The 19,214-nt window shown below is 36.3% G+C and overlaps 1 protein-coding gene across 5 annotated transcripts in view; it reads right to left on the minus strand.

Moving 5' to 3' along the window:
- Positions 1 to 19,214, minus strand: part of LOC116717212 (CUB and sushi domain-containing protein 3-like) — a 247,843-nt gene that overhangs the window by 157,074 nt on the left and 71,555 nt on the right. For 3 of the 5 annotated variants that reach the window (XM_032558427.1, XM_032558428.1, XM_032558426.1), the window contains exons 7-17: positions 18,775 to 18,852; positions 16,230 to 16,317; positions 14,145 to 14,269; positions 13,227 to 13,348; positions 10,529 to 10,632; positions 9,045 to 9,157; positions 8,613 to 8,795; positions 7,657 to 7,983; positions 5,217 to 5,411; positions 4,783 to 4,921; positions 2,850 to 3,037 (exon numbers count right to left, since the gene is read on the minus strand). In XM_032558427.1, coding sequence (XP_032414318.1) covers positions 2,850 to 3,037; positions 4,783 to 4,921; positions 5,217 to 5,411; positions 7,657 to 7,983; positions 8,613 to 8,795; positions 9,045 to 9,157; positions 10,529 to 10,632; positions 13,227 to 13,348; positions 14,145 to 14,269; positions 16,230 to 16,317; positions 18,775 to 18,852 — 1,662 coding nt within the window. The remainder of the gene's footprint in view (positions 1 to 2,849; positions 3,038 to 4,782; positions 4,922 to 5,216; positions 5,412 to 7,656; positions 7,984 to 8,612; positions 8,796 to 9,044; positions 9,158 to 10,528; positions 10,633 to 13,226; positions 13,349 to 14,144; positions 14,270 to 16,229; positions 16,318 to 18,774; positions 18,853 to 19,214) is intronic. The other 2 variants (XM_032558431.1, XM_032558430.1) reach the window with 1 other exon arrangement.

Below are 19,214 nucleotides of genomic sequence, written 5' to 3' on the forward strand. Positions count from 1 at the left end.
TTTTAGGCAAATGACTGGCAACAGATGTGTAAGCAGTTGTCAGGTCATTGGCAGGGAGATTATTCTAAGAAAGCCTTTTCAGAACTTTTATTTTTAGCACAGATACACAGAAAAAAGCTACCTCCATCAGTCTATCTTTCTAAAGAAAGCATTTGCAAAGTCTGCATTGAGAGCATTATTAGGAAAACAAAGCAATTTCTGTTTCAATTCAAGGTTTTATAAAACATAAAGAAATAAAAGTAATGAGGTTTTTTCTAGGTTCTTAAAATAATTAAATCCAAGCTCAAATGTACAAAAAAAAACCCACAGAAGATTCCACAAAGTCATTAGTGAAGGTGCTTTTGAAGAACATAGAACAGAATGCTGATACCATGGGATTTAAGCAATAACTAGCAGCAAGGTATTGCTAATAAACATACTTGATTAACTGCCAATCAAAGAGTGTGACCAAATCTATGAAACCAGGAACTTTAACAATTCGCAGGCCTGGAGAAAACAGGTTTGTGTTATGATGCCCAGAGGACTGACATCAGCAATGTCTTCAAGAAGCAACTTTTAAGACTAAAAACCTGTAAAAATCTGTTATGAGAAATAGTGTTTACAAGAAATAAACATGAACGAGATTTGTAATTTATTTGAAGAGTCTACATCCAAGCAAATTCACCTCATGATCAGCTTGTCCAAAACTCAGATAGATGGGAGAAATCCAAAAAGACACAAAGTGTACAGGCTTCAATTAGTATGTGAAAATGTATAGCTTGTATTATCCTCTCATTGTGTTTTATCTGTATCTTTGTTTTAATTTGTTTCATCTGTAAACCACTTTGTGGTTTTTATCCATGAAAGTTGCTATATAAATAAAAATTACTTAGTGGGAGTACAATTTGAAAGAAATCTAAACAGCTCCTTGTTTGGAACAGTTGAATGACAAACTGTTAAAAACATTGTGGCATTATGACTTACTGTACATGCTGAGCTACATCTGAATGAGTCATTAGACTAAGGAATAATGTCCTTTTGACAAGTAAAGCACACTTAAACACCACAATGGCCACAATGGTTTTAGCCTCCAAGTTGCAGAAATTACCTTTAAAAAATTCCCACAAATATAAGCAACGCTGTTTTGTGCACAAAATGTCTGCAATTACTTTAATCAAACTTTTTTTTGGTTGCTCTGTAACTGAACTAATTTCGGTTTCCTACACATAAAGGGAATCAATGCAGTGTTACACTGCTTCAGTTTATTTACTGCATAATTCAAACTTATTTTTTTACAAATGAAGTCGGCAAGGTTTCCCTTGGTATTCCAGCAATTAGATATATCCTAAATAGCAATAGAAGAAACTAATATGATCTTACTGTTATTGCTTTTCATGGCCTCATCAACAAAAGAGAAATGCACTTGAGAGTGAAACATAATAAGACAAGGGCACTTGTGGCCTGCTTTCAGTCAATAATACAGACATAATAGCAAACTTTGTCTTATGAATCAAATCAGAATGACACAAATAATGGTGCTAGTGCAAACTGTTGAGAAAATAAATCACACTATGTCCTGAATCTTTTACTGTATGATTTTTCAAAGGCTAACAGTGTAAGCATAATGACCTGGGAAGAAAGAAAGCTTAGCATACAAATTTCCCTAAAATTGTACACCTTCGAGAGTGAATGTCTTCCTGATCTGGCAGATTTGTTGATGCAGCAGCAATGTGAATTGTTTTACATACAAACAAGTGTTCCTCATGACAAGCAGCAAAGTGCAAGAATACATTTTGACAGATGGATATTTGTCATTTGGAGTCTAAGCTGCAGGCATAGTCGATTTTTTTCTTTAAAGAAGAACCTTAATATTGTTGAAACTTATTCCTACTTTTACATTTTGCACCACAGTGCTCTTCCCTAGATTGCTCCGAGGCTTGCAGGATAATTTTTATTTACCACCACAGAGCTCCTATGTGATGGCTCAGAGTCAACAAGTTATGTTGGCTCCTTTATTCAATTGCAAACAGAAACTTGCATGATTTAGTTGATTCACTGATATACCAAGCAAGGAAACACCACAAGTGTTTCACTTTCAGCAGAAAAACACACAGAGAAACAAAGTAACTCGAAAACATGACAAACATACTGCTCCCCTAATTAACCCTACTTCTTATAGCAATGACAGCTTTAGCAAGACTGGCAGTATAAAGTGTACCACACGGCAAGTTGCATTTGTCATCTTCACGTGAAAACAGGTAGAAGAGCAAATTGTTAACTCAAGAAGCAGCTTTACCATAGTAAAAAAAAAAGTAAAAGCTCTGCACAAGCAGCCTTAATGAATCCTTTCAGGGTATTTGACGAAAACAGGGCAAATGATGTAAACAATACGGCAATTAGATTTGCACTCCAAGAAGAACTCAACATCTTTTTCAGGAAGATATTGAGCAATGTAATAAAGATTAGTTTTATCCCTCCATTTTTTTTTATTTACTCAGGGCACACTTGACTAACTTCATCTTACTTAAGTTTCAATAATGCATAATACTTTAAAAAATGTATGAATTTTAAAGAAATGCACACTTAACAAATCTTCAGGTATGCAGTCTAGTAAGTTAACCTTTGCAGCATATTATTTTTGTGATAATGTTTAATAGGAACTTACATTAAAAAAATTAAGTTATTTAATGAAGAACTGCAAGGAGTTTTAATGTGTTCTAAGCCTGACCAAGCATGTCAACCACTTAACCCCTCCCACCTGGTGCCCTCCTACATGCGTCATGTTAGCCTTTTTGTACCAAAGCATTATTAATTACATAATACGTTCCCAATTTCTAGGTAAACCACATAAAGCAGCACTATATTCTCACCTTCATAGAAGATCTTGAAGCCACTGTTTGATCGACTGTTATCAGTTGTAAAAAGCAGATATAGGAAGTTACTGCTGCTAAACAGGAACTGAGGGACCTGGGTTCCATTAAACGAGCCAACCAAAGGAGAAAGCAGGTTTGAACCGTCGTGCACTTCCAGAAAATCATAACTCAGCTCAGTTTGAAACCTTGGGGGTAGAAGGATAACAAAGATTTGTAGGAGCAAGAGAAGGAATGTTTGTATTCAGAACAATACCTACAATTTGCTACAAAAAACAGACTAATTCTGTAATGAAAGATGAGACATAACTGGCAAGCAATCATGCGGATTATTGCAACAGCCTAAGATCAATGGGCATCTTGAAAATATGACATGATATGAATCTGTAGCCACTCTTCGGCCCCCACATCAAACAGCTGCCATTAGTGCAGGGTTTCAGCAAAAACGAATCAATATTGTTGGGAAAAAACAGTACAAATAAGTTCACAATGAAATTAGAGCTGCAACATTTTATTACAAGAATATGTTGCATTGCCTGCACATCCTCACAAATTACATTATATTGTCACTTTCCTTAAATATTGGTCTAAGTCATTTTTTGTCAAAAGTGATTTTCTTTATTTTATCATCTTCTGGCAAGAAAGATGTGGAGATTTGCTTTTGCCAAAATCACTTTTGGCAAAGAGGGAAAGGCTGATTGATTTCACAAACAATGCTAAACAATTTTTTTAAGTGTCTAATTGTGTCCAATCTACATAGTAAGTTATAAGGTCTAATAAGTTTTGGGATTTAAATTTTATTTGTAACAATATATCCTTATGGAATTACAATGCCTTGCAAAATTATTTCAAACAATTAAAACTTTTCACATTTTGTCACATTACAACCAAAACCTTAACAGAAAGTAGAACCTGTTTGTGAAGTGGACCAAAAAGCCTTCAAGGGTTTCAAATCATTTCACTAATAAAATCTGAAATATCCATTCATTTGTGTTTTAAACCCTACAAATTGCCTTTAAATGTCACCTAAATAGTCAATTACATATATTTACATCTGTCTATTTCAGTATAAATACAGCTCTTCCATAAAGTCCTCAGGAAAACGTTGCACTACATAAGTGATGAAAAACAGATGTTAAGAATTCTTCAATCCATCAAATGAACTTTCTGTCCTAGAAGCAAAGAAGTCTGAGTAATAAAAAATATAAAATATAAGCAGGATGAGCTTTTTGCTCATGCTCACAGAAGCACAAGCATAAATGAAATATTTTAGATGAAATTATATTTATCATTAGAATGGCCAAATTAAAATCCAAATCTAAATTAAATTGAAACTCTGTTGCAAAATGTGAATGTAGACGCTTAAAGACACACTTTCTAATTTATTTGACATTGACAAAACTATTTGTAAAGAAGAACAAGCAATGACTGCAACAGACATACCCTGAAAGAGTTGGATTTATAATTGTGGCAAAAGGTGACCTTAGAAATGAATCAGCTGTATACAAACATATGCTGCACTTTCAGAGTTTCCTTTTGTGTAAATATTTTGAAAACAATGCATCATTTTCCATTTAAGAATTATGCCATTCTTTATGTGAAGCTTGAGGTTTTGACATGAAAAAATGTAGAGGAACAATAAGGTGCTACATCTGCCGTTATTACAAGAAAGACAAAAAATAATACTTGAGGCTTTTAACGTCTCGTCCACATCTGTTTTCTGAATTCTATCACAGATTTCCAGAGTGAAGGTTAAGCCATATACTGTACTTGAGGAGTATTTGTCAAAAGCTGTATGTGCAAATGTATTTACTTGAAGTGTATGTGTTTTCATATACTAGTACATTGCCTGTGATCAATTTCTATATGTCTTTGTGTAAGTGTGTGTCTGTTTGTTTCCACGCCCGAGTTGTTTCAGTAGTTTCATACAGACCTGTCAAAGCTAATCTTGATAGAGCGTCCTGCCTCGGCCTCAATGACCCACTCACAACTCAGAGAGTCTTTGTAGTAGCCCGGCCACCCCGGAGACAGAATGACACCAGATGGCCCTGAGTAGTGACCCCCACAAGGAGCTGGAGGAACAGAGAAAAAATGGGTTTTTATGATGGAAAAGATTGAGAGGGGAGGAGAAACATGGACATATTATGAGATAATGAAGGATTTTTGAACCAACATAAAAGATGAAAGAAACATATAGCATTGAACACCAAACTACTATAACCTAACAAATTACTAGAAATATGTTTCCTGAGTGTGGTAAAGAAATCCCACTCAGATGTTCCCTTTTTTTCCTGTTCTCCTTTCTGACTAAACTGCTGATGTATCTTTCCAAAATCCACATAATCATTAACTCGTCTGTTCCGGTACCTTCACATTTGGGAATTGGTCCGCTCCACATTACGTTCCCGTCCTCCAGTTGGCATGTGATGGTGTCAGCTCCCTGTGTTTTGATGAAACCTTCCTCACAAACCACAGAGATGGAGTTACCCAGCTGGAAATCGTCCCCAAAGCGCCTTCCATTTAGCGGTATGCCAGGGTCAGGGCACTCATTATGCCCAAAAGCTTGTAAGAAGAAGACAGAAACAAGATGTAACGTCAAAGGCATGAGCAAGGTTACAACAATGAGGAACCAAGCTAAAGAGAAAGAATAATTTTAGCTGTAGGTTTTTTAAAAAAAGTAGTAATAGTAGTAATCCCTTGCAGTAAATAGGATTATTAGAAAGTCTTCCATACCAAGACTAGCGGGTTGGCATCACCCAATGAAATATAAAAGAGACAACAAAGTTGTCTCATAGCATAAAAGCAAAGAAAACAAAATGGGATGGCAGTTTTCTTTTGTAATTGTTATTGGACTATTAAATTTCATTTTTGCTGGAGTGAGATTGTTTGCAAAACAAAAATATGCATTTTTGTACCAGAACAATATTAGTGTATGTGCTAATAATCAGATGTAATCTAATAATGGATTCATATTTACTTGTATTGTCTAATTATTTTTGCACCCCCTGGTTTGAGGATAAATTAATTTCAGCCATATAAGGTAATTAACTGAATTAATTAATGAAGCAATAAATAAAAAAATGGGTTTAACATTCTCATATTCTGGTTAAATAATGAATGTGTTTAAGTGTCCCTGCATATTTTCTCATGTAAAAACAAAATCCATACATTTCCAGACTCACTTTCAAACTTTCCCCTTCAGTGGATTGATACAACAAAGTCTTGAAATAGAAATATCTTTCCATGCTCCATTTTTCTTCGCTGTCTTTATCTTGAAAATTACTTAATTCGGATTTAAATCCATTCAATAAACATAACTGTTCCACTTTTCAAATAGGTGGGGGGGTTTATTAGCTTGTTTTTATTTTTGATTGGGCAATTACAGCCTCTCAATTACTATTCAAAGCTAGAGCTATGACCAAGGCTGTTTTGTTCGGTACATTCTGAGAAAAAGAGAAGGCAGTATTGAGGTCGGCCACGTACACAGGTCCTGGGTGTCCATCAAAGGCACCAGCATCCATCTCTGTGAAAAAATAAAGCCCTTACAACAACCAGCCAAGAGAACAATACCCCCCAGGAGGTAGTCATTATCCACGTCTCCTATCAAGGAAGGACTTGAGAAGAGCAGATCGAGTGGACTCACCACAAGGTGCCAACCATTCATGAGTCTCAAGCCCAAAGAAAGGCTAGATGAGACTTTGCCAAAGAAGACAAAAAAAAAAACATTTACAAAGGCAAGATCTGTTCTTGGAAAACCCTTTGAATAAATGAAATAAAATAAAAAAAACAAGTCTTAAGGATAAGTCTGACTTTCTGGCTTTCTGATGTACATTTATGGATCACCAGGGAACTATCTCGCAGTTTTCTTTTTTTGTTAACGTGAGAAAAGTCAAACTTAGGCACATTATTATTAAGTGTGTAAAGATTTACTGCATGACCAAATTTAGCCAAATGCAAATGCAGTTACGGACTGGCAAAGTATCCCCAAGGAGCCATTCTTTGTTAATGTCCATATGTTTGAAAACACAGTGAGTGGATTTAAGTGAGATGTAGCACGGCATTGAGAATAAAGATTTACTTTAATGATTTGATTAACAAGTCCATTTAATTTGAGCTGCAGGTTAAAGATGTTTTCATATTTTATAAGGTTGTGCAGAAGATTTAGTGATACGCATCTTTGTTTCATGGTTGAGGCATTTCTGTGTGAACATTTGCATATTATTAAGGTGAGTCCACAAAATTTCTCCAGGTATTCTGGCTTCATTCCATAGGCCAGATACATGAAGTTCATTGGTAACTCTACATTACTCTTAAATGAATGCATATGTTAGGTTGATTTTCTCTATAGTGGCCTCATGACAGACCAATGACCTCTGTGACCTCTTCAGGGTTTAACCTGGGTCTCATCTCACTGATTGCTGGAACAGTCGTCACATCACCACAATCCCAAATTGATAGGTACAGAAAGTGGCACTTAAATTTAACAACTAATATCTATACAGTTTTATATGAGTATATACCTATTAACATTTTCTGTTATTTAAATAAATAAAAAGAGGCAACGGCAAAATATAAGAAATATTTTGATAATGAAAATTTTCTCCATTTTCAAAATATTGATTTACATCATTTCTTTTGTTGGCATCAGGAACAATATAGTTTTTTTTTGTTTTGTTTTGTTTTGTTTTGCCATTTAGTCAAGCATGTTTTCACATTCTTTTAAAGTACTGAATAAGGCATTTCTTTTTAAAAAGATTTTAGGTATAATAGTATATAAGATGCAAGATAAAAAAAACATATTACTCACTGCTGTAGGTGATGTTGAAGCCTCTTCCTGACATCGAATGATCAGCCTGAAACTCCAGCTGCAAAATGTTGCTGTTGGATGTAAGGTGTGAAGGAACTTCAGCCCCTGAAAAACGTCCCAGCATCGTTGCTTCTGACTGATCCCCATCTTTGATTGTGAGGAAGTCGTAGGGAGGTTCCAGGTCAAAGTCATTGAAGGCCAAGTGAATCCTCGAGCCAGGTTCAGAGATAATCAGCCACACACAGTTAAGGTTGTTCCCGTAGCCCTCTGGGTAATCTGGGGACAGTACTGTCCCCATGGGCGCGGTGAAGTTGGAGAAACAGGGGACTATATGATAGAACATGGAAAAGACAACAGCGAGGATTTATAAAACTTCACTGATGCAACTACAGTTATTTGTATTAAAGCATCTCTCACAGGCCACATTGCTCTCTAAAGGGTGCATTGTGCCATAACAGAATTGTGCACAGCGATTCCAGCAGAACAATGTCACAATTGTGTAAGTAGCCCAGAAATCAGGAGACAGCACAGCTCTCATGGGTACCGAGTAGCTGGAGAAACCTGAAACTGCATGGAGAGTGGCCATGTTGCAGTAAAATTGCATGAGAATACAAGATTGCAAAACAGGGATTTTGTGTAATGGATATTGTTCTATCTATCTAAACCAAAGACAGGGATTCTGTCATGACAAATGTTGAAGTACTATATATTACATGTTGCCTTTTACTCTACATGAGTGCAGAAAAACATTTCATTTTCTTCTTTCAGGGCAAACCCCAAACCATATGTTATTAGTTCACGATTATACATTTTGGCTCATTACCAACTGTGTGCTACATTTTCAGTTAGCATTAGTGTAATTAATCCCCAAATAGCTTAGTTATTGTGAATGTTCATAGTATACTAGTAACTGCTTTATTTGCCGTTATAAGAAAAAAAGATTAGTCCAGACTTACATATGCAGATGGGGATATTAGCCGACCACTGATTGTTGTTTTGGCAAGTAATCATCCTCTCCCCAATGAGCTCAAATCCAAACTGGCACTTGAAGCGAAGAACATCCCCATTTAAAAATCCATTGCCCTCTTTGTAGCCATATAGAGGTGTACCGGGATCACCACAACTATCCTTGTCAATCTCTGTAGGCAAGGGGAAGATAACAGGATGGATGGATGGAGGGTGAACGTAGAAGATTCAGTCAGTTTAAGAGCTTTAAAAACATTTTCTTGCTATTCTCTATGTTCTCAGAACAGAGTCAGTTTAAGTTGAGAAATAGCTTTTGAAATCAGACAGACCAGACAGTAACATGGAGGTAGATAATGACAGACACAAAGATATATATATATATATATATGTATAGAATAATATCACCATTAAACTTTGTGTACCTTTGTAGTTGATCTTGAAACCTATTGAGCCCACACTCTCATCAGATTGGAGATGGAGCCACATCTGATGGGACATACTTACTATCAGGTCAGGGACAAAGCTCCCACTCAGCCTGCAGATAAGACACAAGAACTATGGGATCAAACAACACTTTTCTAACTACACGTCTTTGCACAATACCACTCACATGCCGTATTACATCTACAAACCCTTTACACACACCAATCATGGGCATAATGTCGTATTAATTTGGAGCTTTAAAATTATTAATTTGAATCGTTCTTTTTCCAGGTTGGAATCATTTTTAATTTTGCTTCAGCTGAACAAGCATGATTCTTTTCAAAATCACATACAGTCAAAACTTCACATGTAGACTAGGATATGTACATACAGTGTCACCAACTACATATGGTCAAATATTCACTTACAATTTAAACCTCAGTCATATGCCTTTGCAATCTGCGTTTGCAATCTACTCCAAGCTTCAAACATAATTATAGCAAGATATTTGACCACATGTCATAAACTGGTATTAGGGAATGGCCAGTATATGACAAGCATCAGGACCATTTCAGAAGGTTTATGTTAGTCTGATCCATCCATTTGAAATGAAGTTTGAAAATTTGTATTGAATCTTTGTCCAAATGGACCATGTTATTCCAAGTTTCAACCGTCAAACACTATCAGAAATATAGTAGTTTTGTTTCTGATGCTGAAGAACAATCTGAGAACCATCAAATTTCAGGCCCAGCGTGAACTGGTAACTACTGGAACAATAGCATCATTGACAACAGTAATGGCCAAAAAACAGGCCCTGCTCCAAAATCAGCACTTTCAACTCAACTGCCAGTTTCCTAAATGCCCTTTGGAGAAAGGTTTTGTGGCTGGGCAAAATATGGCTTGAGCTACGTATATGTCCATAGTGACAAGATATGCATTTTGGGGGGGTTAATGTGAGATTTTCAAACATAGAAACACTGAATCAACTGTGTTGAGGAAGGATCTGTTTCACTGCCCAAGATACTAGTGCACTGCTGAAAATATGTGGAATAAAGCACAAGACAACCTACCGGGTAAAGATGAATTATTCAGCTTTGCCTCAAATGGAAAGCCTGACAGTTAAAATTTGGACACAGCAGGGTCTTGTAACAGCACAAGGATCCCAAACACATCAGAACTGGTTTAGGAACGGATGAAGCAGAGTAATAATACAGAATAGCCCAACCTCAACTCTGTGAAATCCAGAGTCTGAACTTAACAGTCGAGTCTGTGCCAGGATCCCAACTAGTTTACATGTACTCTATCATTTATGATAACTATATTTGTCAAATATCCAGTGGTAATATTGTCCAGCCAGAACTGTGTCTTTAGCTTGTTGGTGGCTGCAAAAGCAGAAAATGTCTCAATAATTTGGCTGACATTTTTCCACCAATTTAAAAACACAATGATTGGCCTAATAAAGACAAAAATATTTCTTACTTACATTTGAATTATAGTTTTAGAATCTCCAACTTCTCCTCCATCGCCGATGGTTAATGAATCATAACCAATTTCTAAGTCAAACTCTTCAAAGTTGATCTGTATCACCTGTAATTTACACAATGAAAAAATGTGTTAAAATTCTTTAAAAAGTCTTGAAATTCAAAGAAATACTGGCCTTAATTTATACAAATTAGATTAAATTACTGTAGTGACAGTAAATACTGATTTATTGAGTTTATGAGTATTTGGGGAAATAACTATATTCTATTAGCATTATTCTACCATTTTGTACCCCTTTGAAAATGTCTGAAAGTCTTCATATCTACCATTTAATGTAGGAGTTGGGAAGTTTTGTAAGTCACCCAGCGACACCAAAACGCTCAGATAGAAACATTCATGCAGTCAACCTGAGAGTTTTTCAGATGTATTTAAATAGTCAAATGCTTTCAAAGCATATCCACAATAAATTAAATACATCTCTAATATCAGATAAATCACCATCTCATTTATATGAAGTCCATATCAGAGCTGCTCATTTCCATAAATTCCCTTTTGGGAAAATGTTTCTGGAGATGGGTACACTATGAAAGGAATTCTACAAAGGAAAAGTCTATTAAATGCCGTATGCATTTGATAGGGTAGACAGCAACATATTTGATCAAGCAGTGCTATAACAGCTTAAGAGTTCTCCCAAACCCACAATTCAATACTTGCATAACACACCATATATTCTGATGCAGCAAAGAAATATGCACTAAACATCCCTAAACTCAGATTGAAAAAAATTCAAACAAAAACAGTCATAAAATTTATAACAAATTTGAAATGCTACTAGATTAAGACTTTGTCAAAGAGTATGTTAGCGTCCTATACATCTCCGTAAATAATTGTTTTACTAACAATATTCAAAAGGAATAAACAAACTGAACAGCATCATAAATCAAACTCCACCAAACAAATTTAAGTCATTATATTTGCTTCTCTGCATTTCCCCAGACATATCTATTTTGGATGTTGTTGATATATCAAGTTTAACAAAAGGCACAAATCGTATATAATATTAAAAAGGATAGCATACTAAGAAATCGATTTGGCAACAGCTGCTAACATAATCACATTAATCAGTCTGCGGCAGAGAGATTTGCCAGTGAGCTACAATATTTGGGCCTGGACTATGCCTGGATTACCAGTGGCAGGAAGAATGTGTTCATGACACTAAAGTCGCATCTGCTGATGACAAACAAGATGACTGCCTGCTCATCCTAAGGCCCTCTTTTTTCTGGCCAGGGGGAGGACAATGTCTGCGCACCATCCATGTATAGCAGCCTCATTACAATGCAGACAGAAACATAATTACCATAATAACACTAATGGACTACGTTTTACTGCCAAGAAAAAGCCTTGTTTGCCTAGGAGAGAGCACAGTGGCACAAAGCTATGGTAGCCACCGGCCATAGAGGGTTCTAAATTAGTCTTCATTGGTTGATTACTGGTTATTGGGAGAGTTTCACTTAGTAAACACTCTGAATTATTCGACTTACTCTTAATAGAGAAACTTGGAAAGATTTCTGGAAGGAGATGTTTATGACCATTAGCTGCAATCTCTTCCTTTTAGGGTTAAGCTTTACTCCCGACAGGCTTTTCTCAGTCTGTTGCTCTCAATGAATGAAGTAAATTATTCAACCACCAACTGCCAGGTCAAACAAATAAAATCCACAGCAGACATTTGATGTGACAGTGTCAATGAACTTTACTTAACTCTTCATATCCCCTAAAAAAACTATGAAAAAACTGTTGCCCTCAGAAACCACTGTATTAAAAAAAAGTCCTTGCATGCAATCTAATCTTAGTATTAATATTAATTATGTTATTATGAGATGCTCTAAAAGGTTTCTGTGTGAACATTTGTGAAAATACAAAAACATAAAGATCAAGGAAAACACCAGGGCAGGAGTAAAGGTGTGAAAAAACTGCATTACTGCATGTAACCATGTAAGGGACACACAAGAATACATTGTTCCTACTGTGAGGATGCCCGTCTATGCCTGGTCATAAATAATGGGATGATGGAGGAAGCTAAATAATGAGCAGTCCTGGAAGAAAACCTGTTGGAGGCTACAAAAGGCCGAGAGACACCTTCCAGCAGGACAACGACCTGAAACACACAGCCTGAGCCACAATGGAAAGAGCTAGATCAAAGCAACCTTGTGACAGAATGGCTCAGTCAAAGTGCAGATGGCAAGGCAATTATGAATTGGAGGCAAGACTTGTAAATGTATGATCACAGATGATCCTGATCCAATCTGACAGCTGTTTTGAGAACAGGGAAAAATACAAAGTATCAACATGAGGGCAAAGAACACTAATACATGCCACTCTGTTACAGCTTTTATTAGCAATGTTTGTAATTTCTGTTCCACTTCACAATTATGTATTACACTGTTCATACGACATGAAATCCTGATGAAATACTTTGAAATGTTTTGTTTTAACCTAGCAAAGTTTGGGAATGCTTAGCAACTGAAATTGTTTACTATTTCAATATTACAATGATAAGCTATGTGGAATTTAGAAAAATTATTTGCTTCCATACCTGCACATCACAGGATCTCAACATGAACAAAAACAACCAGAGGGTATTTACTACATCTAAGAGTAAAATAACGGAGACTAAAACTTATAAAAATTTGCTCTACTACCTTGTTCGGATCGCTGGCAGTGATGATCCACACACACTGGGAGTTGCTCTCATATTGAATGGGGAAATTCGGAGATGTAAATGTCCCAGACGGCCCCTGCAGATTCGACCCACATGTTTTCACTGCAAGAGAACAAAATCACAAAAATGAAGACATTTACAAAATACAGTACGGCACAAAAGTTCCAGGCTTTCCAAATGTTTAAAATCTTATCACACAACACTGTCAGGAATGCCTCTGATCATTCCCGAAGACATTGTTTGCTGCTTGACAGTGTCTCCAAATACACAAATAGGATCATGAAGAAACATCTTTAGTGACTGAAAGAACAAGGAGCTCTGCAAAAGATATTATAGCCCCAAAAGAGCCCTGAACGGAGTTTCGCCTGTCTGTGATTACAAGGAGGGGGGAGAAAATCCTTAAATCTTCCAATTCAGACATCTCTCCAAGATGCCTGGAACAACTTGTCAGCTTTGTGCATATTCACATGAGCACTGATGCTGCTCAGCATGAACTCAATGTTTTATTATTTGTATCTACATTATCAATCATCCAACGTAATATGCAAAAGAACCCAGAATCCTCTTCAAACCCAGTGTAAATATTGAAGGAAATGATGTCCAAGTAAGAGACTGCAGCCTTCTGCATTGTAATATGACTGAGGGATAATGTATTGTTTGCACAAGCAGAGAAAGGGCCTATTAGCTGTACTTCCATTAATCAAATTCTAAAGGGTGCTCCAGGTAATATTAAACACAGAAAACCAGGATAAAGCATTTTGGAATGGAAGAGTGCAGCAACAGAGGCTTTCATGCATAATTACCAGAAATGAACTTTTCTCTATCTGCATAGAGCTTATAGCCAGAGGCACTGCCTTAATCAAACTGTTTTATTAGCTCTTCGGAAAGCCACGCTCACCCTTGCAGACGGGCCTGTGGTCGCTCCACGCAGCAAAGACTTCAGCTACGCGCTGGCAGGTAATCGTTTTAGAACCCTGCAGCACATGGTCGTCATCACAGGTAAATTGAGCAGTTGCTCCGATGCTGAAAAGATAACAGATACCATTAACACCTGAGAAAGGCAATCAATTTTCCAAAGATGACGGCTGATTAAAAAAAATTAATTCGTTATTTATCTCATGTCACTCACAGATAATGACATATACAGTCACTGCAGCAATGTCTTCTGAGAGCACATCCAGTAGCTCTTCAAAGTGTACATACTGCCTGTTAACATTTTAGGTTTTTAAATGTTTGATCAAAGTAGAATTTGATGAAACATTTCAAAACGTTCTATTTAAAATCTCACATCTATTCTGGGATAGTTCAAGTGAAAAGCAAATAAATTAACTGGAAGAAGAAATATTAAATAATTAAAAGCTCCAATAACTGTTTCTGCATGAATGTGCACACCCAACTAAACTTTAAAAATATTTAGATTCAAATTTGGCAGCATGTCTTTTTTTATTATTATTCACCACTGCTATCAATAACAAGTAAAAATTAGTTGTCCAAGTGCAATTTTCCTTTGAACTCTAACTAAAACCATAGCTTGCAAACAGGTTGCGAAGTATCATCAGAGTTTAAATATACTTATCTGTTAATACATTTACATTATAAATTACAAACGTTCCCAAAGGATGAGATTGGAGACTTCAGAGGGACATCCAAGAGGCCAACAAAAACACTAAAAAAAGCATCAGAAATGTTTTATATTTACTGGCAAGTGACAATCTCCTGTAATTTTTGGATTTCTGGACTGATGAGTTTGGCTGGAAAACAAAAGCATTCCATGCAATGCAAACTCCCAGGCCTGACTGGCTCTGGGGGAAAAAAGCTAAAAACAGTATAGGTAACAATTCCAAGGTGATATGTTTGATACAAAACACTGAGCTGCAACACAATCACCCAATGTCAATAGTGAAACACAGGGGTGACAGCACCATAATCTGCAGTTAATTTTAGTCAGAACTGTTGTTTTTATTAAGTTAGATTAAATTATGAACAGCTCAAAATATGAATCAGTATTAAACAGAAAGCTTTAGTGGGCTGCTAGAAAAATAAAGAACAGTTCAATTATTCACCATCACTGTAAGTCTAACCATACATCCAAATCCAAGTAAGAATGACGTCATAAGAAGAAATCACAGGATTCATAAAATCTGTGGTTTCCTAACAAGAGCTGTCATCAGAATCTGAGATCTTCAGTAAACATTTAAAAGCAAAAGAAAAACAAAGAGAGAAAAAAAAAACAACTACAGCAGCACTTGGTTTTAAAAAACAGAGTAAGGAGAGATGTCCAGTGTGGACATATGGACTTATCTACAACAATGATACAAAAACTACTTTGTTCTTCTGATGAGTATTCACCTCATTCATTTGCTTCAGCTACTTTCTTCTCTCTTCCTGTGAGCCGACCCTTTTAGACCAGCTCACTGTCACAACCCCGCCACCCTAAAGATGCTTTGGTGGAAACTTTTCATCTCCAAGAAGAAGGAAGGTGTTGAGCAAAGCTATAAGCAGTATGTGCATGTGTGCCAGAAAAAATGACTTGCGTTCATGGACATTGAGGGGTACCTCAAAATCTTAAAGGTGTGCACTTTTATGCAGTCAGATTTTTGCACCTTTTTATTGTTTTTATTGTATTTGTAAATTAAAAGTATGAAAATGTTTTAAGGCAATTTAACATGCTCTCATTGTTTTTTACATCACAGATGCCCGTCATTTACATTGTCATCTACACATGACAATGTGTAGATTGAGAGAGGTACCTCTCAATCTACACACCTATAGGAGATGATAAAACTACACGGAAAGGATCAAGCATCTACTGCTTTATAATTAAAAAAGGCATTTCATAAATATTTTAGGCTAACATGGCTAGAAAGAGACTGGACACAGTCATGCTAATTATAACACAGATAATAGCTCCTGTATCCTCATTAGCCTCTTTTGATTGTCCACATCTTAGCTTATTTGCTTCAGGTAAAAAACATCGACTAACCTGAAGTCAGAACCAATCCGTTTGCCATTCTCCGGCTCCCCGGGGTCAGGACAGTAATTAGACACTTGTTTGATCCCCCCTTCATTCACTAAACACAGGCAGAAGGACCAAGAATGTGGCATGTGAGGCATTTTGATTCCCTTAGACTCCATACTTTCAGAAAAAAAGCAATTTCCATGAAAGAAAAACACATTCAATGTATACATATTTTTTTCTATTTGACCTCTCCTCTGAATGCAAGAGATGTTTCATTGTGTGTTTCATAGGAGGATTGTGCTGAATTCACAATTGTTTGAGGATGGAGCCAATGCCGAGTTAAAATAAAACAATTTTACCTGAGCTAACAAAAACAAAGAAAAATCTATCAGTGCCCAGAAGGGATTAAATAACCTTGAGTTATTGATTGTGGGAAGAAACAAAACCCACTCGGGCACACTTTTTAAACATAATTATAGTTGAGGTTAACTGGGGAAAGCCATTGAGAATTTGTTTTAGATAGATTATATTATGACAAGAAGGTAGCCAGGTGGGTGAGACAGATACTGTAAAATATTTGTGGATGTTATGATTGGTGACCAGTTAATATCTCCCAAAATTAAGATAATAAATCTAGTTGAATTAAACTCACAAAATTGTACACATATTAATCAGTAGTCATACTGCTACTCAAGACATTTATTCTTTTAGCTTTTTAAAAGACTAAAATCTAAAAATTTATTTTTATTTGCCAGCAACCCTTTGACTCTCATACTGTTAAATAAGATCCAGTCCAGTTAAAGTTTGAAGCACAATTAAGTTTTATCTATTATCCGAAAATGTAAAAAATCTGGCACAAACCTATATAGGCGTCCACCTGACTGATGTGGCTGACACAGAGTAGTAATCAAAGATTAACAGTCAGCTTACATACAATCTTTGTTCATGGAAGAAAATCTCTGCTTGGAAGTTTGAATAGGTGGTCTGTTGTCATTTCAAAATGACAGCAGCACGACGGCCGATTCAGTGCTCCCTCGAGAAAAGATGACCTACGACAAATGTCAAGCAGGGTCAGAACTTTTCAGGGAAAATCACGCACTGTTACTGCTGCAGGATCAGATGTGCTATTATTATCCTTTCTTGCCCAGCCATAAGCGCTTCTGCAGTTGCTCTGCCTTCATTCGCCTCCATCTGTTAAGCATCGGCCTCTAACAATAACTAACACCAGCGGCTTTCGGTTCAATCCTTTCTGGGCTGATATGTCTGTCGAACCTTTCTAATGCTGGTACTAATGATTCTGCTGCAGCAACAAGTTACAAAGTCTGGTATTTTCCATTGTGCCGTGTGACAGGTGACGCTACTAAATTACACTGTCACAGTGTGACAATTTCTTTCTTTTTTTTTTCTTTTTAAATTGCATGGAAAATGCCTGGCTTTAGAGGCTGCAAACAACTTCAGGCAGGGACAAATGTTCACCTTCTAGCAGGACACTGTCCTGATAACAGTAAAACCTACAATAGAATGGTTTAGATGAAAAACCATGTATTAATTTTAATTATTCAAAGTGCAACGGGACTGAATACATATGAATGGCATTCCTTTCAGAAATCTTTGTACATTTTTTAAAAGCATATTGCTCTCTTTCCACTTAACAAGTTAGTACTTTTTTGGACTGAACTGCCACAAAGCATTCTAATAAAAGACATTGAGGTTTGTTGTTGCAATGAGTCAAAAAGTGAATGTTTGGGAGGAATTATTACCTTCGTAAGGAACTTTAATATTGTGAAGTATGCTAAACTCGATACAGTACATTTTTTCCATTTAAAACTGAAGTTGATCAGCTTTGAACCTAATTTTTCCAGGTTGTGGTGCAGTTGTGAGTTCAATTATGGGCAATAAATCCACAAAGCATATGAAGCATTTCCTCTTTGTATTTTAATGATATACAGCATTGTCTCATGGAGAGGATTACAGCTCTCTGCATTATTCATGTTTCCATGGAGTGCTGAATCTATGATGCGTAAGGTAATAAAGATTACAACCTGTTATCATCCAAGTCTTTAGCACTCCACTGAGTTAAAGGGAATAGTGCTCCAGATTTATGCTAATGACTGAGCTCTGTGAGCTATTACAATGCATTCTGTTTTGTCTGAAGAGTACACAAATCACCTGACAAGGAAGTGGTCACTCATCCTTGACTGGTGCTATGTGTGTGTATGTGTATGCCACACATAAGTCATGCGTATCGCTTTCATATTTATGAAGTGAAACAAGGCAGAGTTTAGTCCAGTTTATCCTCCTGGTGCAATGTACACAACTGGGACTGATTTAGTTGACTTTATTTTTATCAGGACAATAAGTCCAGGACAGCATGGGAAAATGGGCCATAAGAAAGAAAAAGAGACTGCACTTCTGCAAAATCTAGTACTGTAGCTTAATTCCTTTACCAAACGATGCAGCAAAGTAAGAGACAGAAAGAAACAAAGACCTGGAAATAAAAGTGCTACATAAAAAATAAACAAAAATCCAAACAATGACGACAGTTTCATAAGACAAATAAAAGACTTACTCAAAGACAGTTTGTTAGTGTTGTCCTTTCCTGGTAATACTTTTACCCCTCTGGATTTAAGCTCTCCAGAGCTTTTCACTGGTTGAAAGCAATGAAAAGAGTTCATTAGATAAAAGAAGTTACAGTATTAGATGTGAGAAGATACAGTACCAATGTTTCTTTCTCTTCAAAACACTTGGTCTTGCAAACATCAAAGTCCAACTACTAACGCTGTGAATGTTTTTTTAGTTATTGCCTTGGCAATTCTAAAATTAAATAGTTTCAGTTTTTGTTGTTTGATTGGTGTTCCTTCTTATTCTTCTTTTTGCTATTTTGTACAAACAATGGATGATAACTGATTGGAAAGACCAGATTAAATATTTAAGGGACATAACGTGGTGAATAAAAGAGTATGCCAACGACGGCGACAATATGTATCTTAATGAGGTCTAATCAAAGAC

Source organism: Xiphophorus hellerii, chromosome 3 (genome assembly GCF_003331165.1).
Source record: "Xiphophorus hellerii strain 12219 chromosome 3, Xiphophorus_hellerii-4.1, whole genome shotgun sequence".
In the NCBI taxonomy this organism is placed as follows: domain Eukaryota; kingdom Metazoa; phylum Chordata; class Actinopteri; order Cyprinodontiformes; family Poeciliidae; genus Xiphophorus; species Xiphophorus hellerii.